Genomic DNA, 27,723 nt, shown 5'->3' on the forward strand with positions numbered 1-27,723 from the left:
TGACTTTGGACTCTGGATCTCAGATAGGGTCTGTACTTCCAACGCGCCGTCAATGTTGTGGTAGAAACTTATGCTGATGCTTGTTTTGTAGTGTGTCCAGAATCCTGATCTCAGTCAGCTACTAAGTCTCTGGAGTCACCTTTCTAACCACCCCTTCTTCGCACCATCACCCTCCTCCACCCTGTTTCCCATCAGTGCTTCCCAATCAGTGGCAATATTGCCCCTTGCTCCCACCCTGGGGACATTTGGCAGTGTCTGGAGGCAGATTTGGCAACGTCTGGAGGCAGATTTGTGCAGCGGGTATCTGGGGGTCACAGGCCAGAGATGCTGCCCAGCATCTCATAGTGCACAGGGCAGCCCGCACAGCAAAGACCAAATTGTTATCGGCCCAACATGGCAATAGCGCCGAGGTTTGAAACCGTGAGATAGGGCCTTAGGGTCTCTTATCTCAAATGATCCTCTTCCAGGCCCTTCCCCCATGCCTAGAGACGTCTTTCCGAAACACAAATGTGATTCCTCTGCCTGACACCTCCGCGGCCTCCCCACAGTCCTCAGGGTATCATGTACTGCTGCATTCCAGGCCCCCATCCTGTCTCCTTCCTTCCACGGTTCCCCGCGTTCTGCCATTCCAACGCTCCTGCCAGGTGGGAATGTTTGGCGTTCCTCTAAGACACCAAGCTTTCTCATACCTCCACAGTGCTGCTCGGGCGCTCCCTCTGCCGCGAGCCAGGCTACTTCAGCTTTAGTGTGCATCCTGGGGACCTTGTTAAAATGCAGCTTCTGATTCTGTAGGTCTGCAGCCGGGTCCAAGACTCTGCATCTCTGAAAGCTCCCAGGTGGCATCAATGCTCCTCATCTGTGATCACACGTTGAGTGACAAGGACCTAGAGCAGTGGTTATCAAGCCTTAGTGGGCACCAGAATGACTTGGAGGGCTACAAAGACATAGGCTTCCAGGACCCACCCATGGTTTTTGATTCGGCAGGCCTGACATGGGGATGTGGAAGGCAAGGATGTGCATCTCTAGCAAGGCTGTGGCCCCGCACTGAGTCACAAAGCCTCAGGCCAGGCCGTCTCTCTTCCTCCCCACCTGCCTCTATCCTGCCTCACTGCAGAGTCATCTGCATCCTCTTCCAGGTTCCTAGAGACACCTGCTAGTGCCTTGGCCTCTGCAGACCCCACAGGGTGTGCCCAGGGCTGGGGCCTCCAGCCATGCCCTCCACTCGATGGTGAGCTGAGGACAAGGACAGCCTCTTTGTCTCCATGTCTTAGGTGGAGCTGGGCCACCAGTCAGGATTATTTCTCCTCCTAGAAAGCTGGGCAGGCATCTCAAAAATCCTTAAGTACCTCATTTATATTCTGAAATGGTTGCTGATTCTCTCTTGCCAGGGTCAAACACCGCCAATGCCCGTAACACTCCTCATAGCCATTCGAAGGACTCTGGGCTGGCAGGAATCCACTGTCTCTCTCCCTTCATTGATAAATGCTGGTGCCTAACTTTTCTACCCTGTTGTCTTCTCTTTCTTTAACTTGAGGAAAGCATTGTGGAAACTGCAATCTTTCTAAAAGCACTGTTTGGTAAAATGTCAGGGCTTTTAGTGTAGCCCACATCTGGAGCCTCATAGAAATCGCTGTCTAGAACCCCATGGCTCAAGAAGTGTAAGGAGCTTGGTCTGTGCACCTCTCTCCTCCGCGGGGGAAGGGACCTTCCTTCCTCCCAGACCCCAGATTGGTCTCTCCCTTTAGTTTTTATTTCCATAATGAGATGGAATTATTTTGTTGGAAAATGTTCTTTATTTTTAAAGCACCTGGGTAGAAGAATGCTGTTGCCGGACCCTCCTTGGACAAGGTGGAGAGTGAGGGTGGCTGGGAAGCTGGGAAGAGCTGGCTGGGAAAAGAGAAGGAGGGAAGGCTTCGGGCTGAGGAGACCGGTGGGCAAAGGCACAGGCAGTGGCATGGATATGGATTGTGGGGACACAAACAAGAGGTAAATTTAGAGAGGTGAAACGGGCTGGATTCTAGAGGAAGGAGGATCCAGAAACCTCAAGTTCAGAGGGGCCCTTAGAAGTTGGGGAACCACTCCTTAAACTAAACAACTCTCTTTTTATTGTCCTTTTGTCTCTCCAGAAATATTCTAGAAGTGGTTCTGACATTTGTTCACTCCCGGTTTTGGCCAAGATCTGCCAGAAAATTAAATTGTATGTATACAATTTCTACCTTCCTGAGCACTAGTGTGTAATAACATCTTTGCTTGTCCCCTTTTTCTAATGACTAAAATGATCTTCACACTTAAAAGGCATCCCTGAAGGTTAAAGTGTTTCTTTCTCAAAACATTGCACAGAAACCAGCAGACAAATGAGCTCTGAACAAAATCGTTTGGGAATTATACTGAATGCCAGCATCTTTGCATCTCAAAGCTGATCTGTCCTCCAGGCTAGAATGCAGCCCGCAGAGAGGCTCACTGCCGGCAAGTGCCTGCCAGCGAGGTGCCCACTGCACTATACCTGGAAACAGCCCCTCCCTGCCGTGTGAGCTACGGACGAGGGTGTGCAACTGGGCATGGAGAAGACTCTGAGCATCTTTAGTGCATGACATTCACAAGGCTAGACAGGGACTGTGTTTTCACAGAGCCCAAACTATTACGTTAAAAATCTGACTCCGATACATAGGAATATGACTGTGAGTGCAGAGACACTGTCCAGAATTCCCACACCCTCCTTCCATATTCCAGCTCCACTTTGAGTCTGGGGTTATGCTAGACATCATTGCTGTTCAAAACATTAAAGGGTGAAACAATGTCTTGAGAGGGCATTGGACTCAGAGGCAAAACAGCATGGGATCTACCTTTCACTAAGGCTACTTCTTCCTTTTTATTTTTATTTTTTATTTTTTTGAGATGGAGTGTCACTCTTGTTGCCCAGGCTGGAGTGCAATGGTGTGATCACGGCTCACTGCAACCTCCCCCTCCCTGGGTCAAGTGATTCTCCTGCTTCAGCCTCCCGAGTAGCTGGGATTACAGGTGCCCACCACCACACCCAGCTAATTTTTTGTATTTTTAATAGAGACGGGGTTTCACCACTTTGGCCAGGCTGGTCTTGAACTCCTGACCTTAAGTGATCCACCCACCTCAGCCTCCCAAAGTGCTGGGATTACAGGCATGAGCCACCAAGCCCATCCCACTAAGCTACTTCTCACATGACCACTGCTGCTTTGCTGCTGTCAGGTGCCAGGTGCTGAACTTCTGATATGTTTCCTCACTTAGTTCTCACAACAATAAAATTAGGTAAGGGTTATTATTATTCCCATTTCACAGAGAAAGCAACTGAGCCTTAAAGAAGTAACTTCTGCTGGGCCACTGAGGACCCAAGATACACCTCAAGGTGCACTTGATCTCCTGCGTTCTTTGTGAATATACATATTCTTGACTCCTTTGCAACTCTGCTTCTTGAGCTGACTTTGAGAACTTGGGCCACTTAATGTCTCTGAGCCTCAGCTTCCCCATATCTAAAATTACAGTGTAAACTAAATTCTGCCCATGTCTCAGAATCATCTTGAAATGTTTTAAAATCCAGATTCCTTTGCCCCAAACCTGGTGGGGGAGTGCTGTGTTTTCCTGGAAATTTTCCAGGGAATTCTTAGGCCATTAGACTCCACACTTAGACTCCTGGGTGTCCATGTCCACCCCAATGCTTGCCTTCTAGTACAGGTGCAAGACTGCCAATGCTACACATACAGGTGATGCTTTAATGACTCAGAATAATGTTCTTTAGCCGTGAGATATTTATTTACCTACAGCATCTGCCCCAGTCCCTGCTTCTTTTACTCTTCCTCTCCCGCAGGAGCTCCTATTAGTTTAGTCTGTGCTAGCCTAGCCTTGTGGATGACTGAGAACACACAGAGGTGAGAGTTAGGCTGCACACCTGGACTGAGAAGCTATAGCTTCCTATATCTGTGGTAACAAAACACCACAAACTGGGTAGCTTAGAACCACAGAAATTAATTCTCTCTCAGTTCTGGAGGTCAGAAGTCCAGAGTCAAAATGGCAGCAGGGCCATGCTCCTTCTAAGATTCTAGTTGGATCCTTTCTGTCTCTCCCTAGCTTCCGATGGTGGCTGTGAGGCCTTGGTATACCTTGCCTTGCAGCTGCATCACTCCAGTCTCTGCTTCATCTTCATATCTGGTCATCTTCCTTGGATGCCTGTCATTTCCTTTTGTAAGGACACCAGTCATGTTGGATGAGGGCCTGCCCTAATGCCCTCATCTTAAATTGATTACACTTGTAAAGACCCTGTTTCCAAATAACGTCACATTCGCAGATACCAGGGGTTAGGACTTCATCATGTTTTTTCATGAACACAACTCAACCCCTAACAAAGACACTTTTCCTCATTCTGCCATCCTTCATCTCATGAGCTTCATGAGTACTAAATCCACTGAACAGCTCTCATCTGTTGTCATAATATCCAGGGGCAGGAGGAGGCTGTGATTCAGACCCACATTTGGAGCCTCTTAGAGAGATCCAAGAGTTAAACAGTTAAAAACTCTTCCTGGTCAATCTGCTGGCTTAAGCCCCTGCAAGCCAGCTGTGCAAAGTGCCATTGCAGGTTCCAGAAATGCTAGCAACACCCCTTTTCATGACTGGGGATGAATGCAGAGAGCATCAGGACATGGGGAGTAGGGGGAAGATATCAGACATGAAAGAAGATGCTGGAAGGTTGAGATGCGGCCAGCTCCCCAGGCCCCCCATCATGTCATCATGCCTAGCTCCCATTAAATTGAGACCCCTACCCCCTCCTTGCTGAATGCATTATTGTATTTTCTGTGTTAGATGTGGGCCAGCAGGACCCAACAGGGTCAAAGTGACAACTCTTCCATTGAACCACCTTTGAAAAATTGAATTCAAGAGCATCAGTAGCCAGGGATTTTTCTTGGTCCAATTTGAAAGGGAAAATTATTCTTTTATGAAAAAGCAAAAACTGTGTTTTCCTTCTTTCTGAAAATCACTGTGTTTCAAGTGTCATATGCAGCCAGTCACAATTGGTTCAGTGCTTTATGACTTACAAAGCACGTACACGTATAAATGCAGTCTCATATATTCTTCAAAGTCATCTGTGGTTCAGTAATAATATTGATAACTAAAAGTTATCTGGTGCTGTCTAAGCACCAAAAACTTGTAAATCCAACTATTTAAGGTCAGTGCCATTATTTTCTCCTTTCTAAAGAGGTAAAATCATTTGTGCAAGGTCACAGATCCGGTAATGGACGAATCTGACCTTTGAATCCAACAGTTTGCTTTCCATTGACCCCCCCAACTCTTAGCCCTACGCTTTAGAGGAACGAGTAGGTTTTAAATGCCTGACCCACTAGCACGGAGTCCTCATGTGGTAGAGACAAGACCTGCATGTCTTCTGTGGCATAGTCCTTTGATAAAATTCCCCCAGGAGGAATGCCTTACCTGCCCAGTGCCTCTCCCTGCCCACCATCCCACTTGGTCTAATGCTTTCAAAATTCGTTTGAGGTGTCCCCACCCCAGGGACACGTTCCAGCACCCAGGCTACTTTCAGTCGCTTGCACAGCCCTCCTGGGTGCTCCTGGCTCCTCCTCGGTGCCACCAGCCCCCCAGTGCCTGCTCCGCCTCATCCCATTCTTCAATCCCTTCTTCCTTGCTGATCTCCTACACCACCCACAAGCTCCTGGGGAGCAGGGATCCCATTTCTTAGCAGGAGGAGCTCAGTGAAGAAATGAGGGAATACACGAAGGAAAAGCACCACTTTTCCAGGAAAACAAATGTGTAGCTATCAGGCTATGACCATGGCGTGATCAAGTTTTTCGTGTTCTGTTTTAATCAGGATACACAGTGCCTACACATTGTCTGTATTTTACTTCAACAGTGGTAAGTCAGGAGGATTCCCTTTTTTTAAAAATCTATTCTTTTTATTTAATGTCTATAAGCAGAAACCTCCCTATTATTTCACATAAATACATGCAAACCATCCTATCCCCTATTGACTGTGTTAATTCAACACTATTTTTTTTTCCTTTTTTAGCCTCCTCCTTCCCCATACCCTGCTCCTTCCACCCACTTCAGTCCCGCCCCCACCTCTAAGCCGAGCCACATCTATAGGCAGGTGTGCCCTTCTGTGGCTTCTCTGTTCTAATTTCATTGATAGAGACCTACATAATACATCCACCCACAGATGCAACCAACCTGCACCCAGCCCTCGAGAGCTACCTGAGACACATGTGAGGCAGGCACACATGGAGATTCATTCTCACCATTTTTCTTCTGTCGTAATGACCCAGGTTCATGAAATAGTTTTAGGGAGATTGAACTTGAATAGCTCAATACTGTGTCATTAATAACAATCAGCCGCAGTTATAATTGCTCCCTGGGTCAAGCCCACTCACCTAATATCTGGTGGCAGGCAGGTATAGAGCAGGGACAGTGAGCACCACCAGGCTGCATGGTCATTGAATAGAATGCCATGTGGCCAGAAATCTGAACATCCAAAGAGGGGCCATGGATTGGGATGGGGATGTCTCTAGATACCAAACCGTGATGACAGCAGACACCGGAGTCCTGCGGCCCCACCCGAGGAGCCATCCTTGCAATCAGGGTTCCTATTGCACGTAACAGTAAGAGCTCATGTGTTTTGTTTTGTTTTTTCGAGTGCTCTCCATATCTAGGAAATCGTTAATGATATTGATTCTATTTTACAAATAAGAAAACTGAGGCAAGAAGAGATTAAATGATTTGCATAAGGTCACCTGACAAGGAGACAGCAGAACTGGGATTCAAACCCAGAGAGTCTAATTTCAGAACCTGGAGCTATGTTGAAAGAATTCCCGTGGCTTTTCCTTCCCACTACACTGCCCTCAGTCCAATTGCTTGCCTTGAAAATGCTCTCACATCCTTTAGGTTTCACCGTAAGATCACTTCTTCCACTATATAGGGTTAGAAACGTTTTTTTCCTCTCTAGATGCACAACGCTCTTACAGCATTTTTCATCTAGGACTATAATTATCTTTTCATGCATTAATTTCCTCACCCATGTCAAGCTCCTAAAGTGCAGGAACTGTAGGACTGTGTCTTGTAGTCATCTCTGGTATCTAATATGATTCCCAGCACATAGCAGGGACTCCCAAAATGCCTGTGGAATGAAGGAATGAATGAATGAACATTTCAACATACAGCTAGATATTTCTAAGGATACACAAGGTATCAAGTTCAGATGCAATTTTACAGAAATAATTTGTAGTAAAAGTCAACAATGCCTTATCCAAAACCTTGGAGTTGTCAGGCACATTAGCTCATGCCTGTAATCTCAGCATTTTGGGAGACCGGAATGGGACGATCACTTAAGGTCAGGAGCTAAAGACCAGCCTGGGCAACAGAGCAAGACTCCATCTCTATAAAAACAAACACAAAAAAGAACAAACAAAAAGCCTTGGAGCAAGATATGATTTGAAATTCAGATTTTTTATATTCTAGTAAAGTAATAAATAGTACATATACCAGAACCCATCTGCTATCCCCGGCACCTCTTGATCAATCAGATTTATATTTCAGAGTGAAATATATGAATTTTCACACTAAGTATAACAAAGTTTACAAATTGCCCTGTATCAGTTCAGGTCAAGTTTTGCTACCAAATGAAGTTGTTGCTAAGTGGAAAATAATTTTGATTAGTGGGCTGTGAAGAAGGGATTGTGGAGATTATACAAGTTGCAATTTATGCTACTTTAAGTACCCAGTCTACCTACTCATGTCTGGAATGCATGGCTTTGGTCAGTCACTTGGAGCCTTTAAAGTAAGCAGACAAAGGTTAATAAATCAGCTTTCCATCCTAAAGACCACTCTTTGTTCATTCTTTCAAGGACAAACTCTCACCCCCAAGATAACAAAGGTGGGAGGGGATAGCTTTGGCGCATGCCCAAAAGAGACCTTTCCTCCTGCTCTTTTTTCTTTCTCAGGCTGAAAACATGGCTGTTTGGGTCTATGCCATTTCTGTCTCTCTCCCTCTCTCTCTGTCTCTGTCGATCTGTCTTTGTCTCTTGCTCTTGCTCTCTTTCTTTATCTTCCCTTTCTCAACTAGAAAAGTAAACGCTGTCCAAGAGGCCAAATACATACATGGGGAAAACTGCCTAGTCTCACAGAAAATGTGACCTTCAAAGCCTTTTCCAAAACTTTTCTTAGCAGTCACAACTGATGTTGGATGACTGCATGTCATTTGGTCCAAGCTTTATCCGGATTTCTTGATGGATAACTAAAGTGAGAGAAAACCATTCATAGCTCAGAGTAGACAAGGGATGGCGTGGATCTAGAAACCCTGGAGCATCAGAGCAGGAAGGATCCCAAGAATGATCTTGCCCTAGCTCCTCTCCTGCATGAGGGAAAGCAGCGTCACAGCCTCTGAGCCCACTCGGGAAGCTTCATTCCCCTCCGCTCCCACCATGGGAAAATCAAGGTGTGGGTGATCATGGGGGTGGAATTTGGCTACAGCCCACACCTGAATTGCTCCTGGATAAGCTTCCACCTTCCCCAGGGCTGGTTCTCACTCACTCTATAAGTGTGGATGTGTGGAGTCAGCAAGTAGAACCTTTCTAATTTCCTGCGGGTGGCTCTCTCTCTGGCCCTGTTCAACCCACCCCACCCCACCCCAAATGGAAGGGGAAGGTGAATTTCCTCTTTCGGACAGCAGGCGCTCATAATCACAGCTGCAAGCACTTTGTGAGAACCAATACCAGGGGCTTTTCATGTGGTTTCCCTTAATCCTCCCAATAAACCCTGGGAGGGAGCTGGCAGGAATCACATTTTACAGATTTTAAAATGAGGCTCAGGGAGGTTAAATAAACTTCTGAGAATTGCAGAGCTGCTGAGAAAGTGGTGGATGGAGCAGTGACTCCAACTGACACTGGAGTCTTTACTGAACCACCATGCTCAACTCAGTATCTGGCAAGAGCACATGAATTCAAAAGGATAATTCCTCTCGGGGACACTAAGAGGGAGCTTGCTGCCTTGTCCTTTCAGGGATCCAGCCTCCCCTGTCCCCCAGGGCAGGGATGTAGGAAGGACTAGTGATGTGACATCAGCTTGCAGCAACTCTTCATTGGGTCCACCAAGTGGCTATTGACTCCCCACACTCCCTACTTTTCCAGAGTACCCTAACCAGCACTCACTCATCCCAGGGCCCTCCTCTCAGTGGTCCAGTCAGGAAACAGAGCTGTGCAAGGAGGATTTAATATAAGCTACCAGTTTTAAAAAGACCTAAAAAGGCTGAAACAGTAAAAAGGGGAAGGCTGGGCCACCCAGCTATGAGGACTGCAGGAGGCAGCCAGTATCCCTAGGCGGACAGAAGAAGCAAAAGGGAGGAGCTGGTGTTCTCAGGCTTGGGAGGCCACTTGTTGTGGGGTTGCTGGGGGCAAAACAAGAGACCACATGGGCCAGTCCTGGAGCCATGGGTGCTGGGACCCTCGGGAGTGCCCACTGTGGCTAGAGCTGGAGTCACTGAAGGGAACATCCAGAGAGAGAAAGTCAGGGAAAACAACTTCTCTCCTCCTCCTGTTCTCTCTTCCCACCAGTGCCAGGTGCAGCTCCCAAGAGAACCTGGTAAATGTGTTTTGCAAAATTCCCAGCCCCAAAAGTATGGAGTAGAATACAGACTATAGAACCATAGAGGCTAATATAACCAGCACAGTGCCTTTCAGTGTTTGACCAAAGAGGCCTGCAAGCTGATCTTCTGTGCCATCCCAGAGTTCATAAGACAGGCTCCAGGCTGCCAGTTAGGCTCTGCATGGTCTCGGGTTGCATTTATTTGCCTTGAGGTTCTCAGAACTGTTGAGATGCTCTTTATTCAAAAGACCATTTAGTGATTCCTATAAAAGGTTGTGTTACTCACTGTAAATTCTCAGCTCCAAAGAAAGCCTCATCTTGCCATTAATGGTGGAGTGTGTCCAGGTTCTTGGCATCTTGAACAAAGAATTGGACGAAGCGCACGAAGCAAGGAAGGAATGAAGGGATTTATTGAAAATGAAAGTTCTCTCCACGGTGTACAAGTAGGCCTGAGAATAGGGGCTCAAAGACCCGGTTACAGAGTTTTTGTGAGTTTCAATATCCTCTATTTGGGGTACGCCCTATGTCAATGAAGAGGATGAAGTCAAGTTACAAAGTCATTTACGGCATTGCCCTATGGGGAGGCTATTTCCTATTATAGCTGAAGTGTGAATCGGACTTATGTTTCCTGCCTCCAGACCCTATTTTCCTGCCTCACTGCCATATGACTATATCATTCTGCTACTCTGTAAGTGATTTTCTAAACCCAAGGCAGTGTTTGGCATTTAGAAGCTGGGAAAAGCCTGGTAGTGAGGATTCCACAGGGGAAATCCTCCCTCATGGGATGTCCGTGACTTTGGCATCAATTTATTTAGTCATCACATCAGGGTCCTTGGTTTCCAAGACTCATGAATGGGAGTGAAAGTTGCCAGCTAATACCAGCTAAATGGTCAAGACTCTCAGGATAAGTGATTGAAAGGAGTAAAATTTTAAGAAAAGATTTCTATAACATAATGTGCAAAATGGCAAAAATTCAATTTGTAGTGCTGAGTTCATTCATTGACTGAACTCAAAGTGCAGTCTCGTATTTCCTGGGAATCTCAACATCAATACCCCTTGCCCTTTAAAATTTCATTTCAATTATTTCACTTCCTCGTATAGGCCAAGTTAATATCAGAGAGAAAACAGTTCTGTTGGGTAAAGAGCAGAGACTGGCAAAGTTTCGCTGGCTCTGTCTGATACCGCACAGACTCTGTTTAGAATGGCCCTCTGTGGCATAAACTCAACACAGCTGTATCAGAAAATGTCTCTCTATTTGTTTTCACCAACATTGTTACTTTTTTTCTTAGCTCACCGATTGTTTTGTTTTCTTTTTCCTAGAGCTATAGAACAGTCTGTGCCATTCAAAGACGTAGATTCAGACAAATACAGCGTTTTCCCGGTAAGTATTCTTAGGAATAACCAGATGTTCACTAACATCATATTGCTTCCTAAAAATTTATTTCCTTTAGTAAGACAGGACTGAATTTCATTTGAACGCATTATTAATTTGATGAACAACACATCATTTCACAATTTCTTTTCTTTTTTGAGACCAAGTCTCACTCTGTCCCCAGACTGGAGTGCAGTGGCGTGTTCTCTGCTCACTACAACCTCTGCCTCCTGGTTTCAAGTGCTTCTCGTGCCTCCAGAGTAGCTGGGATTACAGGCGCACACCACCACACCTCGGCAATTTTTGTATTTTTAGTAAAGTCAGAGTTTCATCATGTTGGCCAGGCTGGTCTCAAACTCCTGACTTCAAGCAATCCATCCACCTCAGCCTCCCAAAGTGCTGGGATTACAGGCATGAGCCACTGCACCCAACCCATTTCACATTTTTTAAGGATTTTGTATCGTTGTTATGATACACAAGGCATTGAAATAAATCTTAGGCCCAGACTGGTTTTGTTTCCATTTCCAGCTGGAATTCTCCATGAGGGCTATGGTTGCCTTGAAAGGTTTTGTGAATTATTTTGGAACTTCTTAAATCTACTTTAACTTACTTTTTAACGTGTGTGTGTGTGTGCGCGCGCATTTGATTCAGAACAGTTAAAATGTCAGGGTATTCTCTGTGAAACCAACAACAAAGTAACATGTCACAAAGTCCCAAAAGTTTGGGAAATCTCAGATATTCAACTTGAGAATGGAGGAAATAAAAATATTATCTGGCGTTATTATACCTCTTGATTCAAATCATTGAGGTCAAATATTTAAACCTGCATAATTATCCATTTGGGTAGAGACTTTTAAATTATCCAATGACATTAATCATTTGGCCAAATAAGCCAATTGTTTTACAGCCTGAGAGGACTGATAGTTAATAGAGGGTTTTTGGGAAGTTGGAAGGGTCTGCTGTTTCTAGAGGTGCTTGTAGACACGCATACGTGAGCAAACACATATACACAGAAACACAAGTGTGTACATGCACACACATCTACAATATGAATACACATAAACACACACATGCATGTACACGTGCCTCCATACATATACATTCACATTCACACAATGCACCTCCACACATGCACATACAAGCAAGCACTTAATGTCATACACACACACACACATACATTCACATATGCACACACATGCACACACCCTACCACCTGTTATTGGCCCTGGTATTATATTACCTGTCACTTCACACAGCATGTCTTATCATATTAATCTTAATTTTCTTAGTGCTCTTTAGTGATCCTAGGTTGAATTTGAATTAAAAACTGCGGATGTCAATGCCATTCAGCTCTGATTGACCTTCCTCATGGATAACATCAAAGCGGGCTGAACCCCTCCTGTGTGTGCTCTTCAATTTCAGACCCTGCGGGGCTATCACTGGCGGGGGAGAGACTGTAATGACAGCGATGAATCGGTGTACCCAGGTAGAAGGTAACTATTTCTGCTGGTTGCTGATTTTTTGAAATTATCTTCAGAAAATGAAACAGGAGGCACATTTCCTTCCCCCAGCCTAGGGGATTCCCACTTACAGAGAGAAGAGATTTTCGTGTTCTGATTGAAGTAAAGCTCAGTGAAAAAAGAACGACATTCATTCGTTCGTTTGTCCAAGAAATGCTTATCAGAGACCTACAATTTTCCAAGTACTTTGCATCATGCTGGGTGGTAAACAAAACAGAAATATGCCTCCTCTTCTGGAGCTTACAGTCAAATGGGAAAAACAATCATGTAAATGGATTATCTTATTGTAGACACTTATCCAGCCTTCTGTATCAGTTCTCCATGCAGAATTGGGCCCAGAAATAGTGACCTCTCCCTCTGGGAGTAAGGAGGAGCCTCTAATGAATGGAAAACATGTCATACATTAGCCCTGGGCTGAGGTTCAATTGCATCTCTGGTATCAAAAAATAGATATGCTAGCCCTCGCCTTTGTTGTGACTATAGTGTGAAAGCATTGAATAAACCAGTTATTTGGGCATTTAGGGGCACAATGGGATGCAGATCTGTTCATTATGTTCATCGGCACCGTTCCACAACAATGCGGTCCATGAATGTAGTCAATGATGAAAAAGACAGGATTTGGTCCAGAGCTTCTGACAAATACCCAAACCAAGGTTAAAGCAAGGAAGCTGAATGGAGGCTTCGATGTCACAACACACAATGGAATGTGACACTCTTCCATGAAGAATGCTGTTGCCTCGCCATGGCACTTAATGTAGCATTCATTCATTCATTCATTCATGAAACTGACATCCACTGAGAGACAAGCATATGTCAAAGACCAATGTTAATGTTTTTTTCTTAGGCCAGACAACTGGGATGTCCATCAGGATTCAAACTGTAATGGCATTTGGGTAAGCAACTAAATTCAGCTTGAACCCCATTCTCCTTTGTTCCTGCCTCCTGCAAGGTTCATCACATATTTGCTTTAGTTAGATCCAGGGAAGACTACGACAGCCTAAAGCAACTCTTTTCCTGCTGCTTAGAAGAGGGGTATAGAATCCTGATGATGCATGAAGAGTGTCAACGATGTCATGAGAGTTGAGTCTTTCTCAGTCATGGCCCCTTTAAGCCTTGCTTAAGGTCACCCACATCTAATCCCTTTATACTGTTTTGAACAGTGTGAAATTAAATGAAGAGTGATGTTAACAAAGTTTTACAGCAACCCACACAGCTGTTGGAGCAAACCACATGCTGTCCTTATTTTGTTGCAGCCATTTTTTTTTCTGTTTCATAAGCCTACCCAGGCAGAGCAGAAATTACTCAGTATTTACCCTACCACTCACACCTTGAGGCATTTAATGCTGGTGTCCTAGTTTCCTATGAATAATGGATTTGCAGCTCCCAGAAGAAAAGAGGAAAGCCAAACTAACACAGCAACAGCCTCAAGTTTGTGGGGTGTTAAGCTTACAAGATTTGAGGGTTCCTTATGAAAAAAAGAATATCTACTTAAAAATACAAAATCAAATAGGAAAATGAGTAATTTTTAAAACAATCATAGAAATCATAACAAATTCCTGGAGTCTCAGAAATTCAGTTCCCTTTCTTTTGAGATCTCGTTTCTGACTTACCGGAAGTGTTTACATGGAAACATGTCGTGATTGCAGCCTGGCCTCCACTCTCCACCTAGAATACGCTAATGCTCCCAGTTACTCCCAGCACTCACATGGGCAAGGGCTGTGATGGGTCCTGAAGCTTAAGATTCTCTAACTTCAAGATATTATGTTGGTGCAAAAGTAATTTCAGTTTTTGTAATTAATGGCAAAAATTGCAATTATTTTCACACCTACCTAAATAAATTGTCTAAATTGCCTGTAAATAGTTGCTTCATTTATCTGCTTCAGTGAAGAGGAAAAAGTTTCCGTAAATATTTTCCTCTCTCCGGGACACTCATAGTTCAGGTTTGCACTAACAGTCACCTACTGTGTGCTTTCCAGTCCCATTGCCTCCAAGATATGGAAAGCATGAGAGACGGCTGTGCCTCAGCCCACACCACCCACCCTATCCCCTAGTCACTCTGCCTCTTCATGGAGAAGAAGAAGTCATCTCCCCTAGAGCACAAGGTGACAAGATCTCCAAGTCAGCTCTTGCTCTGAAAAACCCAGGTTTAGTTGTCACGTTGGAGGACAAAGGGGACTAGTCAATGTGTGATGCCCTGTCTTCGTTCCATGGTCCCAGCCAGGTCTCAGATATGGTGTGCCACGCATATAAGGAGGAAGGCCAAGTGAGAGACTGTACTAGATCAATGGAAATCCACCATAAGCTCAGGGAGGCAAGATGCAGAGCTCATCACCAGTGATGGGAGAAGGACATATCACCTTCATACCTATCCCTTTCCACAGAGGAAACACCACTCACAGAATCACATCATAAACTCAGAGGGAGTCTTACAACCATGAAGTCCAACCTTGCCCAGACTGTGTCCTGGGGACCCCAGGGTTGAGTGTGATGTTAATAGGTTCTTTCATGTTTTAATGGGCGTGGGGAGCTCCCAAGACTGGAGAGTGAGCACGGTCTTATTAACACATTTCTGATCAGCAAGTGCTTTCATTTTGGAATACTATGAATAATCCTTCCAAGGACTAGCAGCTCCACAAACGGGTAGCTTTACCTTTAGGTTTTAGGATATGCCAACTGTGCCAATTCAGTCCCATTCACAGGCCCAGTGTTACTTCCAGGTTTCTTAATCTGGGCACTATTGATGTTTGGGTTGGATAATTCTTTGTTGTTGGAGCTGTCTTGCAAACTGTAGGATATTTAGCAGTATCCCTGACCTCTATCCACTAGATGCCAGTAGCACCCCCAGCGAAAAATGTCTCCAGACATTGCCAGTGTCCTCAGGGGGTAAAGGAATGTGCAAAATGGATCCCTTGAGAATTGCTTCTTTAGAAGCATCAATCTTAGGTACTGAAGATGTCAGGACACTTAGACCTCCAGCTCAGAGACTGTGGAATCCACCCAGACCCTGTGTCCCAGTCACTTAGTCGGCCCTCTATGCTCTGAGGGGTGAGACCCCTGGTCCAGGCATCTCTCCCAGAACCCTGCCTGACATCTCCTTGAATGAAATGGTACAGTGTCTGGCTCTCTCTTTAGTCCCACCCTCAGTTCCTCTCAAACGCGACTCACTCACACAGGGCGTTGCTATGTTGAAATAGGGGCTTAAGAGACTTTAAAGGGTTTTGTCTACTCATTTGCCTCTGTGCTTTTAAAGCCATTTAGGAGAGCTTAATATATGTATCTCATAAATTTAAAACCAAGCTGCTAATCGCATCATTTTTCTTTTAAAGGGTATTGATCCAAAAGATGGCATTCCATATGAGAAGAAATTCTGTGAAGGTAAGAATTGCGGATGTCAGTGTGGTTATAACAATAGAGTATTCTTTTCTAGTCTGAGTCAAACTGAAGTGAGCGGACCACCTAAGTCAGAACGTGCTCGATGCTAGGATTTACTCTATGCTGACCAACTTACATTTATTTTCATGACAGATCAGAAAAAATAAAGTATCTAAAAGGTTCAGAAAAGTAGGAAAGGGGTCAGAATCTTAAAAAAGCAAAACAATTTGTTTAATTGATGTTTTTACTTGAGGATTAGGTTGCAAAATGGATAAAAGAGCGATGGAAATCCAGCACTTTTCCAAATAAGATAATAAGCAGCAGTCATAACTGACATTTTTAATCTTTTGCATTTCCCTTTAATTACACTACAAGGTCAGACACCCAGACTTCTACTGATGGGATGAGTCTCTTTGTCCACTAGGCTAAAGATGTGTATTTGAATGTCTGAATGACTTGAGAGAGACTGCCAGGCTATAACCTATGAGGGCTTCCCAAAAATAGCTGGACAAAAGATCTGTGCTCTAAGTGCCCAGATGGCACAAACATCTGGGCCACCAGTTCCACTGGGGAAACCTCACCACCCCATACATGACTGAAAATATGCTCCTGGTGATGCCAACACTTGATGGTAACATCACTGTTTTATGTTTAGGCAATGCTTCTCTCCCCACTTTCACAATCACCTCATTCATTCATTCAACAGGTATTTTCTGAACAACGATTCCAATTCTAACCAACGGCTATACTTGGTTCTGAGTTTTCTTGGACAAAAAGTGTATAGTCTTTGCCTTCTATTAACTTAAAGCCTAATTGTCTTTAAGCCCTCAGAGGGCAGGAAGAGGAATAGAAAATGTAAAGGCTTATTACATATTTATGCAGTTTAGGAATATTTGTTGGATGAGTAAAGAATGAATGAACAACTAAACCAATGAATGAAATATATGCAGATCTAGGTGAAACCCTGGTGCAAAGCCTCTTAGATTCCCTACACCCTACTCTCCCTGTGCCCTCCACGATGTCCTGGGCCTCCTCAGTCCCCATTTGTGTGGTCAGATAGTGGTTTCCATGAAGCCCAGGCTGAGGAGTCACTGCAGTGAGGCTAGGCCATCCTCTTGCATGACTTGAGGAGTTTGGAAGTGGAAAAAGGAGGTGCCTCTCTCTGCCTCTGGGAGGCGTCAACTGAGTCAGGATTTTAAGGAATTTAGAAGAATGAGTTCACAGGTGAATGATTCATGTGGTTGGGCCTCAGAGTCAGATGAAGTGATTCTGAACCTCCAAACAAACAGGGCTGCATGCAGACCTTTCTATCTCCATCTCTCCATTAATCAGCCAGTATTGTCTATCCCGTGTTTTTGCCTGTATGGATTAAGGGCATAATATGCTTGAAAAATCACAATTTCTCCATAAGATCATTAACCCTTAAAGTGAATTGTAATGGACATCAATGTGTTTTCAAGAAAGCAGTTTCCAGAACCAAAATTTAGGGCATATTTTGGTTTCAGATAAAGCTTTGATACACTTATTCGTCCATCATTCACTCAAGATGTTGTACAGCAGTTTGTTTTATGCTAAGCTGGGAAACACACCTGCATCTCTACATCTTAGCTAGCAGCTCCAATGGCCTGGAAATCTCATTCGGCTCCAAAATGCTATGCCCCTCACTCTCAAACATGCAAAAAATAGTAATGCACTACTGTTAAAATGCTCGATGCCTGGAATATACACAAGGGTATCTGCTTTCGTAACTACCCAGTCTGGAGGCTCCAAACTACTCGAGTGCATAAATAATGTGAATAAATTGTGCTGCTTAGGTTCACAGCCCAGGGGAATCATTTTGCTGGGAGACTCAGCTGGGGCTCATTTTCACATCTCTCCTGAATGGATCACAGCGTCGCAGATGTCTTTGGTAAGTAATTTTGGTAGTAATCATTCCAGATGTGCTGGCCTTTGTTTTTGTTTCCCCTTGCTCTCTCTAAATGTGATGCCAACTCCACACAGGTGCAAATTTCCCTCTTTAGCAAAATCTGCCATGAAAGGCATATCCACAGTCATTTCAGTCCTAGACAAACGGCAAAAGGTTCCTTCTACTCACTTCCCCAGCCTCAGCCCAGCTGCTGCCAGGAACCCTGAAAGCAAGGTAGTGCGGAGTCAAGAAGGTGGAGAATGCACAGAAAGGACAAAGCCCACCGGGCCGGCTTCCCTGTGGAGGTCAGGATGAGGGATTCTGGGGCCTGTCCAGCTTGTTTTTCATCTGAGCAAGCAAGAAGCTCTGGGCAGAGCAGGCTGCTCGGCTCCTGATAGCCTCTACTGTGCTCCGTGGAAAGCGTCAGGGGACAGACAAGCTCGCCATCCATTCCCAAAGAGTGATGAGACTGTCTGGGAGGGTTTTTTAATTTAAAAAAAAAAAAAGAAGAAGAAGAAGAAGAGGGCCACAAGGCAAAATTGCAAACAATGACAGACTCAGAGAAGGCAAAGAAAAGGGAAGGAAACCAACATTTATTGACTCTATATCAGGCATCATGCACTATAAGAGAGATTTGCATGCATTACTCAGATGAACGACTCCTAAATATGGGGTAGACATATAATGGCAACTTTGTATATTACCAGTTCATCACCTGAGCACACACCTGCTGCATTATCAGGAGGGCCATTATCTTCCTCTCAAATTGTGCAAACACCTGGGGAGATTGTGTGGCAAAGGGTGGGAGCTGGAGGGTGCAGGGAAGGGCAGTCTGAATGCCACACACCCAAGCAGGGGGTACAGTGGTGTCAGATGAGTCACCTGCAGCTGGGGCTTCCTGTGGCCACAAGTTATCACAAGGAAATGTAACAAAACCTGTGCCTAGAGATAGCTACATACTTGGCAGGGCTCAGTGCAAAACAAAAGTACAGGTGCCCTCAGCAAAACTTGTTCAAAAGTTCCATTAAAGCTGCTAAAATATAAACACTTTTCTTTCTGTGGCAGTCTTCCTCAATATGTCATGGTATTTTCTTATTTACTATTTAATGTCATTCTAAAAAAATAATTAAATTTTTAAATTATTGGCATGAATGTTATGTTCATCGTCACATTATGCAATGCCAGTTTTACATGCCACTGTAACAGCACTGAACTCCTAGGCTGGTGGAATCACTAAAATTACACAATTCTTATGTAGTAGCTTGTCCCTGGAGGGTGCTTTGAGCTGCCCAGAAGACAGAAAAGGCAAGCCAGACTCGGGAAGGTTGGAAGGAGGAATAGAGGCTTCCCAGGAGCACAGGGTCACCAGACTGAACACTTCCTCAGGCCAGGAGATGCTTGGGGCAAGTACAGACCCTCCCAGGCACTGAGGCTTCCATCCTGAAACACTCAGGCCTAAGAGCTGCTGGGTTGCTCCTCCTGCCAGTGCTCCATAGGTCCCCAGGTAAGCCAGGAATCTCTCCTTCCCAGGGCCTGTCTCCCCAACCCACAGCAGTCAGGTGACTGACCCCTAAGAGTCTTCAAATCTCTGTGCAGGAACATGCTAATTTTTTGGATGGGTAATGAGTTTGCCTCCCCTGCCCACCAGATGCCAGCACTGCCGGCTGCGGCAGGTGACAGCTGCCACCATGCCCAACTCCAATCCTCCTCTTGCCTGTGCCCAGATTCCCAAAAGGACCAAAGGGCAACATTGGAACACAGGCCTCCCCCATTGACACCATATAGTTGCCACCTTGTTGGAGGGTGCAGCAGCTGCAGGGCAAGAAGGGGAAGACAGGCTGGGGTGTGAGTGGCCAGGAATCCATCTTGAGAGATGGCAGGAGGCAGGATCCAGAGTCGACCCCGTTTCCAATCCCCTCCCTCACACATACTCAGTTGGCCCATTGGACTTCACTCACATAACACAAATTCAAAAATAAGATTTTTAAGAAGTTCAAGATGGGGCAGCAGAGCATTAAACCCAGTGCAGGGCCCTTTCTAAGCAGAGGACCTCATGGGCCCCACTGTTGCACACACATAAAGCCCTGCCCGGGTCTGACACAGTGCACAGGGAACAGCAACTCGCAGCCTTTACTTCTGGATGGCCCTATCAAACAACACAATAAAAAATGTGAGGGCATTGCCACAACAGACTTGTCCTAAGAGCCACCCTGTCCGTTAGAGAAAGGGGTAGTGCCCCTGCCCTCGAGAAAGGGACATGGGCACAGTGGGGAAGCCCTGTCATATAGCGCTTCCCTCTTCCCTCTCCCAGAAAACTGAAACTGATCCAGAGAAATTAACCTGCAAAAACCGTCATTTTTTTTCTTTGACTTCCTCTTCCTAAAGAAATTGAATATGAACTCAAACACTCTCTGGTTGAACCTCTCCCAAGCCCCCACACTGGGCAAGCATAGACCTCCCTCTGTAAAGATGAGCAAGTGGGGAAACATCTGGATATATATAAAAACTGCTCAGGAACACAAATGAAGAGTGCTCTTTTGAAAAATGTTTATGGGAGGAAAGAGAGTGACATTTTGTAAAATGTTAAATTCAGGTTCTCAACAATAATTGAGAGGAAATTGCACACATGAAAAAGAAGAACTCGGAAATCAGGGAAGACTGCCTTGAGGTGAAACAACTATCTGATCTAAAAATGCAGCGGCAATACTGACTTGCAAGTTGGATGGTGCAGAAAACAGGAGAGCAAAGCGGTCAGGCAGCTGGGGAAATTCTGGGACTCAGGAGAAAGGCTAGATGTGAAAATCAAGAGGGAAAGAGGAGAGGTATGCAGGAACGGTCCTGGCAATTGAATAGAAACTGCAGAAAAAGAAAAGACATCAGGCAGAGAGGAAGCTGTGACTAAATAAGTAATGCAAGATAATTTTCTTGAGTTGGGGAAATCTGTCTTCAGCCCACAACCCCCACAGCGTGCCAGGCCAGGGTATAAAATAGACTCTGTGTTCCCTGCTTTTCCTTATTTATTCTGAGGATAAAGAAAACTCTTGGAATCATCCTGCCCAACAAACCAACAACCGGGGAGCATACTAGGAGGGAAAACCCATCTGGCACCAGACTTATCCCTCAACACTAAATTTCAGGAAACAGCGGAACAGCCTCTCTACAGAATTTTAAGAAGGAAAAATTGTATCGAAAGTGCTCTATACCAAGCTATTGTTCTCACATGAGGACTACAGAAGCTTATTCTCAGTCATTCAAAGACTTAGAAAACATACAAGACATATGCCTTCCCGGAAAAAAAATATTTTAAGAAATACTCCAGTCTCTCTAAGCATGATATTGCAAAAGGAAGCACACAAAAAAACTAGATATAATTACATACAATTTTCAAATGTGTACAAAGTCAAAAAGATTCACAAAATTAAAAGACAAATGTAAAGATAGAATACTTACAAAATATAAGGCAAGATTTAAATCCTCTAACAGAGTTTCTACATAGCAATAAGAAAAAAATCTAATTTTTAATGATCAAGAACATAACCAGTAAATATAAAAGTTTCATTTTAAGCAGTAAGAAACATAAATTAAGATAACAATGCAATTCATTTATCATTGTCAAACAAACAAAGGTAAAAGTGATAAAGACCCAGTTTTAGCAAAAATATGGTGAAACGGGCATGTTAATTCACCAAAAAGAGATGAAGTTACTAGAACTTCTCTGAAAGGCAATTTGGCAACATGTATAAGGCAACATTAAAATATTTGCGATTTTTAACTAAAAATTTCACATCTGCAAATTTCACATCTGTAATTTCACATCTGCAAATTTACTTTTAAAATGATCAATTATCTGCTCAAGAATATATGTACAGGAATATTCATCACAGAAGTATTTATTTATAAGAGCAAAACTGAGGAAAGAAACTAAAAATCAAAAAATAGGGGATGTAAAAATATACTACATTTGTACAATGAAATTTTGTGCAGCCAGTTAATAAACGTATTAATAGACATATTTATTGGCAAGAAATATGTTTATGATAATTGGTTAAGCAACAAAAGCAGGTTACAAAATAGTATGTATGAGCCAATTTTGTGAATATATGTGTGTCTGTGTGCAAACAAAAAAATAATTGGAAAGTTGTAGGTCTGCATGTTACCTACCACTGGCTATCTTTGGATGGTGGAATTATACGTAACTTCTTTTTTTTTCTCATTTTTCTTCATTGAATTTGTATGTACCAAATATTGTGAGTCAAGATTTTGGAGATTTGTTTGTTCTATTTGTTTTGGTTTTGTTTTAGGCAATAGCTAAGGAAACCAGTTAAGGAAAATCAATGCATTTTTTAAATTTAATCTTTGCAAAAGCCCTCTGAGGTAGGTGTTTCTACAACACAGCCTCACTTTACAGATTCTCAGAGAGGTTGAGTGGACTGCCCAAGGTCACACAACTAACAGGTGGTGGAATTACTGCCTGTCAGCATAATCCTGAACAAGCTGCTTAACCAGAGACTCTATAAATGATGATAGTAACAGTGTTAGGAAAGGCCATGTGCTTCAATGAGCTAAGGGCTATGAAAATGTTGCGGACCCGTATGTTGAATTCCAACCAGACAAAGTAGATTGACACCTGGCTCTGGCAGTGCAGTGGTGATCGTTAATGAGGCTGCCTGAAATCCTTGTACTTGTCCTCCCTGTTCCTGCACCTGGCCTCAGAGGCTGAGGAAAGGAGTGTCTCTCTTCATAACCTGGGGCCCACACTCTCCAGGAGGACAGTGGCTCACTCTGCAGTGTGCTGATTCTCCAGGAAAAAGAGGGGCCCACCCAGTAGACATTTTAAGAAAATCACTCCAGCAAGCCCAGCAGCTGGCCCTATCCTAGAGACTTAACAAGTAAAATTTAGATTGTAATAGTTTTCATCTGCTGTTTGCAGCAATGAACTGATTCAAGTGCTGTTGAGCAGCATTTGTTGGTATCGGTTTGGGTTACTCCCCACTCCCACGTTTTGGCAGTAAATTGTTTTGAGAAATGCTTATGAGAATAGGCTGATGAGAAACCCAAATCAGGCATAACCGATAATTGGAATTTACGAGTCTTATCAATATGGTAATAATGCTATGGGTAGGAGGAACACCACTACAGTTTTAGTGTCATGTTGTCACCTGTTTTAAGCCCCTGGTGTTCTGGGGTTATTAAAATCTCCCTAGATTAACATTCCTCTCCAAGCTAAAAAATTGGCCCAGCAACTCTCAGCTTGGTCACTTGGTAAGAATAGGAGACAGGACAAGAATAAGAGATCTATTTTGCTTAGGATGTTGATACTGAAAATGAAGCTTTATCCCCAAGTTATTGCCGAAATGATAACCACCAACCACTCCAAATCTCCAGTGACTTAAAACAATCATCATTTCTTCTCACCCGTGCATCCAGGGGTGGTCTGGGATCAGCAGTTTTCAACTGAGCTATGTTGGTCTTGGCGCAAAGCTTCAGGTTGGGCCCAGGTGTGTGCCACGTGTCTCTCATTTTTCTTGGCTGGGCAATCTATCCAGAGTGTCTGCTCGTCATGGTGATGTCAAAGTGCAAGAAGGCAATCTGTGCCCTGTCCACCATCAACCCAACAGCCAAAGCTGGTCACGTGACCACAATCAAGATAATGGGGAAGGAGGCATGACTGCCCAGAGTGGGAGAAGGAAGAGAGTAAATATGCTTTATTGTTTTTATCTAATTACATATGTTAAATATATGACTGAGAAAAATGTGAAAATACAGAAATTATTTGAAAATTGTTAAAATTCCTCCTTAATACTACCACCCAGAGAGAGTCACCTTAACATTTTAGAGTATCAGGCTTGTTTTGAAATATTCTTTTAATATCCTTTTTATTTTTTTTAAAAAAAGTTAAAATGCCAATAATAGAGCCAATTTTAAGAAGTAAAAAATAACCCCACCATCTTAAATTTTTCACAGTATTTTTGCATTCTTTCCAGCACTCCGCCCTCATGTGCATATATGTATATATGTGTATTATATATACACACATCATGCTGTACAAGAAGAGCAAGTTTGCAATTGGCAGTTCTCCTTTTATTCAATTCGTAGGTATCTTCCTCATTACGACTTTGTTTTTATACTCATTATATTTATTGCTGTTTCATAATGTCCTTTTCAGGGGCCATGCAATAATCTATTAAACCACTCACCTATAGCAGGATGTTAAACCGATTCTTTTTTAAATTTTATTTTATTTATTTATTTATTTTGCTATTATGGAACATTCTCCTTTAAAAAAAAAAAAAAACTTCCAATTTTTAAAACTATTATCTACAGAATCTCTTCATTTGTGCAAGGAGTCAGCCTAGGTAAGAATACCAGGCTTAGCCAATATCCATGAGGTGTGTTGAGCTCAGACACCTCGTGTTTCCATTGTCTGGTTTTTCAGGCTTGTGGCAAGTGTAAACAAAATATCAGTTCTAACTTGGGTAAAAATTCTAGAGTCACATCTCTCCAGGCCCAGCAGCACAGCACTGTTCATGTGTCCATTAATTCAATAAATGCTAGCCAGGTCTACTATGTGCCAAGCCCTGTGATGGGACTGATGACAACGGGGAAAAGGATGGAAATATCCCTGGTGCCCATAGAGCTTAAAACCCATGGGGCAATGCAGACGAGCAAGTGGCAGTTCTAGAGCCATCAGTGCTGTAGTGTGCACACGCTCCCCCGCAAACTGGAGGAAAGGCTGCCTGAAGGGAGAGACGCTGTATTTAAAGCAGAGGAACAGAGCTGGAGGTAGTTGGGTCCCAGCCAACGTAGGAAGGAGTGCCATAGCAGAGGAAAGAGCACAGGCAAAGGCTTGAAAGCAAGAGGGTCCAGCCTTCTGAGAAGGAGCTTGGTGCAGCTGAACTGAAGCTCATCCAGCACCAGGTGGGACAGTAAGACAAGAGCCTAGAGAAGTACATGGGAGGTGGATCTCAAAGGGCCTGGAGTTTATACTGAAGGCAAGCAGGAGCCTTTGAAGGGTTTTAAACTGAGAAAGGGGCAGATTTGAATTCTAGAACATTTACTCTGATTTCAGTGGGCAGTATGGAATTATTTGGTTGAAGGGGAGAGAGGGGAATCAGGCAGCAAGAGCAGCTAGGAAAATTCTAGTTGTAATTCTAGTGAAAGTGTGCTAAGCTAGAAAAGCACAGAGGGGAAGAAACAAGATGGACAAACTCAGAAGCTGTCTGGATTCAACGGTGGATGATGCACCCTTCCCATCCTGTATACTTCATGAGGGTTCCTCAACACATCACCCTACCCCAGCCAGATGGTTCACCGGGTTGGGGTTGACCTTGGGCTATCTCCTGGCATCCCTGCATTTGGGGGAGACTGCCTAGAGTTCATTGCCAATTGCAGGTCTTCCAACAGAGTCTCAGCCAGCCTTTGGAGACTACTAAAGAGCCATCCCTGCTAGGAAACTTCTGGTGCTTTTTGTCTCTTTGTACCAGACCCCCTACCGACCAGCTCCTAGTATTAATAGTTATGGTGAGAATATAATTTATTGTCCAAACTGGACACTTTGAGAGAAGAGGGATTACTACCATAATTATACCATGACAATAGGCATTAACCTGGACTGGCTCAGACAAGACTAGATGACTATGTCTGGCCACCCTACTGATGGCAGGAGAGCCACATGCCAAGCTGACTCCACAGTCATGACAGTGCCCAGTATAGAATCTCAAGCCCCTAACTTACATGTAGAATAATCTCAGACATTGACTCAAACAGACCAGGGTTCAAATCCTGGCTGAGCCACCTACATTCACTTCTTTACTCTGAGCTTTAGTTTCCTCATCTGTAAAGTGTAAATAATGATGGCTATCTTGTCAGAAATCATTTCTGTAACAGGATGTTAAAAATTGGACTATTTATTTCTACCAACATTTTAGCTAAGGCCTGAGACAATGTGGACAAATTATTCCCACCTTCCCACCATCATATTTCTTCCACGTGAAAGATGAGACCATGTCCACAGAACCGGCAAAGGAAGGGAGTAAAGCCAATTCCACAACCTGTCGCTTATCTCCAGAGTCAAAGGTCCAGAAGAGTTGAGGCTGGGAATGGCCAGTGTCAGAGGGACAGTGGGGCTCAGCTCTCCCTGTGGGGTAAGGTGGGTGTGCTTCCCCTGCACCGTAAAGATGCCGCTAAGAGAACTGGATGGGGTCTGCAGAGACTAAGCCCAAGAGGACTGGTGTTGGACACCCCCATGGGGAATGTAAGAGCAATGACCGAGACAACAGGACGGAAAGAGCATGGGCCCTGGACGAGGACATGAGCCCCAGGGAGAGCTAGCCTGGGTCACTAGACATCCTGCAGAGGATGGCCTGCAGGGACAAGGTGACTTCACAGGGCTTAACCTCCAGCAGAGCAGGGCTGAAGCAGCAAACTTAAGTGACTAGTGGGGTGCAGAGAATGCACTCACTCTACCATGGCAAGTTCAGTCACCCGTTCTCCACAGTGCCTCTCAAGAGCCCCACGACAGCCCTCATTGTAGAAAGTCAGCTTTGGATATCTGCCCGGCTAGAGGCAATCACATCTGACTGTACCTCTTCTCCCTCCACCGCAAGCCTCAGCCAGCAAGTGGAAGGAAAATCTAGCCAAGTCGACAAAGAAAGTGGACCACATTCCCAATGCTGAATACAGATGGCCAGTCTCAAGTCCAGGGTGGACAGGGAGCAAGAAGTTTTACTTAAAATTGTGAAGACTGAACATTTTTCTTTCCTGAAATGGAATTGAATATAACCAGAAGAGTATATGTTATCTGAGAATGAGCACATGCATAATTGGGCTGGTCTGGATTTTCTTCCAGGGCAAGGGATGAATTAGCACCACAGATGAGTGGGCAGTGGGAAAAAGGGAGGAGTTGTCTCATTGCACACTGTGGTCCTGCCTGTCTCATGTGCCAGCTAAAGACCTCAAACTCCAGCAGGAGTCTCCCTTGGGGTCTGATGATAGGAATGCATATTACAAATCAAGACCCTTCAGGGAGCCCAGACATGTTTCGTTCCATTCCTTTGCTGCACCGAGGACCTGATCATATTGTCTGGCAAGCGCAGTAAATGCTATAGAAAAACAAGTGGGCATTGTTTTATAATGGGCCCTTGTGCCTTCTATGAGGCTACTTGATACTTCTTTGCCTTTGTGTCTCCCTATAAGGCAGAAAGCACGTCTGTGTGTACATGACCCCATCCCAGCTGTATCCGCTGAAAAGGAATCCACTGTTGGCCATTCTCTGTGCAGCGGCCCTTCTCCTCTCCTGCTCTTGCCATCCTCTGCTTAAGTAGTGGGGCACCCGGGAGTCCTGTTTACAGCTAATTAGATTAGGAGTGTATTCATCTGGAAAGATATTTGTAGTTCAATAAAGACAGTATGAAGACTCTCTCTCATGGTTCCACAGACACAAAGGGTTCTGAGTCTCATTCCGACCTGTCTGCTCCCTTTCTCCTTAAACAACCTGAGCTTCTCTCTGAAATATCTAAACCTCAGTAGTCAGGTTCAAATCGACCTACTCAAACCACAAGAAAGACCTCAACTTAGAAAGATGTCAAAGGAAGACGAAGAGCAAATCCAAAAACACTTTCGTGCTGGTTTTATTTTTTTTCTTTTTTCCTTTCAAGGGAAAAAACAATCGCTGCTTGAGTTGTTTGTTGAAAAAGAAGAGGAGGTGGAAAGATCATTGAGGCCAGCAAGGGATGCTGCCCTCCTGCCTCTTCCCCCATCTGTTCAAAAATTATTTCCAAAATATTAAATGCTGCATTTCACTGAATCAGAATTGCATGATGGGCTGGGGGAGGGGGCGAGGAGAGAAAAGCGATTCTGGAATACAATTTCCCAAATGTTTATTTTGCTAGCTAAGGCTGTTGCCTATCCTATTATAAAATCTTCGCACGACCCCTGGCAGG

The 27,723-nt window shown here is 44.2% G+C and overlaps 1 protein-coding gene across 2 annotated transcripts in view; it reads left to right on the forward strand.

Annotated features, from left to right (window-relative positions):
* The window catches only part of AOAH (acyloxyacyl hydrolase), a 228,137-nt gene that overhangs the window by 92,974 nt on the left and 107,440 nt on the right, over positions 1 to 27,723 (forward strand). For both annotated transcript variants that reach the window (XM_073008965.1, XM_073008964.1), the window contains exons 6-11: positions 2,127 to 2,197; positions 10,933 to 10,993; positions 12,407 to 12,477; positions 13,349 to 13,397; positions 15,831 to 15,879; positions 17,691 to 17,785. In XM_073008965.1, the coding sequence (XP_072865066.1) occupies positions 2,127 to 2,197; positions 10,933 to 10,993; positions 12,407 to 12,477; positions 13,349 to 13,397; positions 15,831 to 15,879; positions 17,691 to 17,785 (396 nt within the window). The remainder of the gene's footprint in view (positions 1 to 2,126; positions 2,198 to 10,932; positions 10,994 to 12,406; positions 12,478 to 13,348; positions 13,398 to 15,830; positions 15,880 to 17,690; positions 17,786 to 27,723) is intronic.

Source organism: Chlorocebus sabaeus, chromosome 21 (genome assembly GCF_047675955.1).
Source record: "Chlorocebus sabaeus isolate Y175 chromosome 21, mChlSab1.0.hap1, whole genome shotgun sequence".
Classification (NCBI taxonomy): Eukaryota; Metazoa; Chordata; class Mammalia; order Primates; family Cercopithecidae; genus Chlorocebus; species Chlorocebus sabaeus.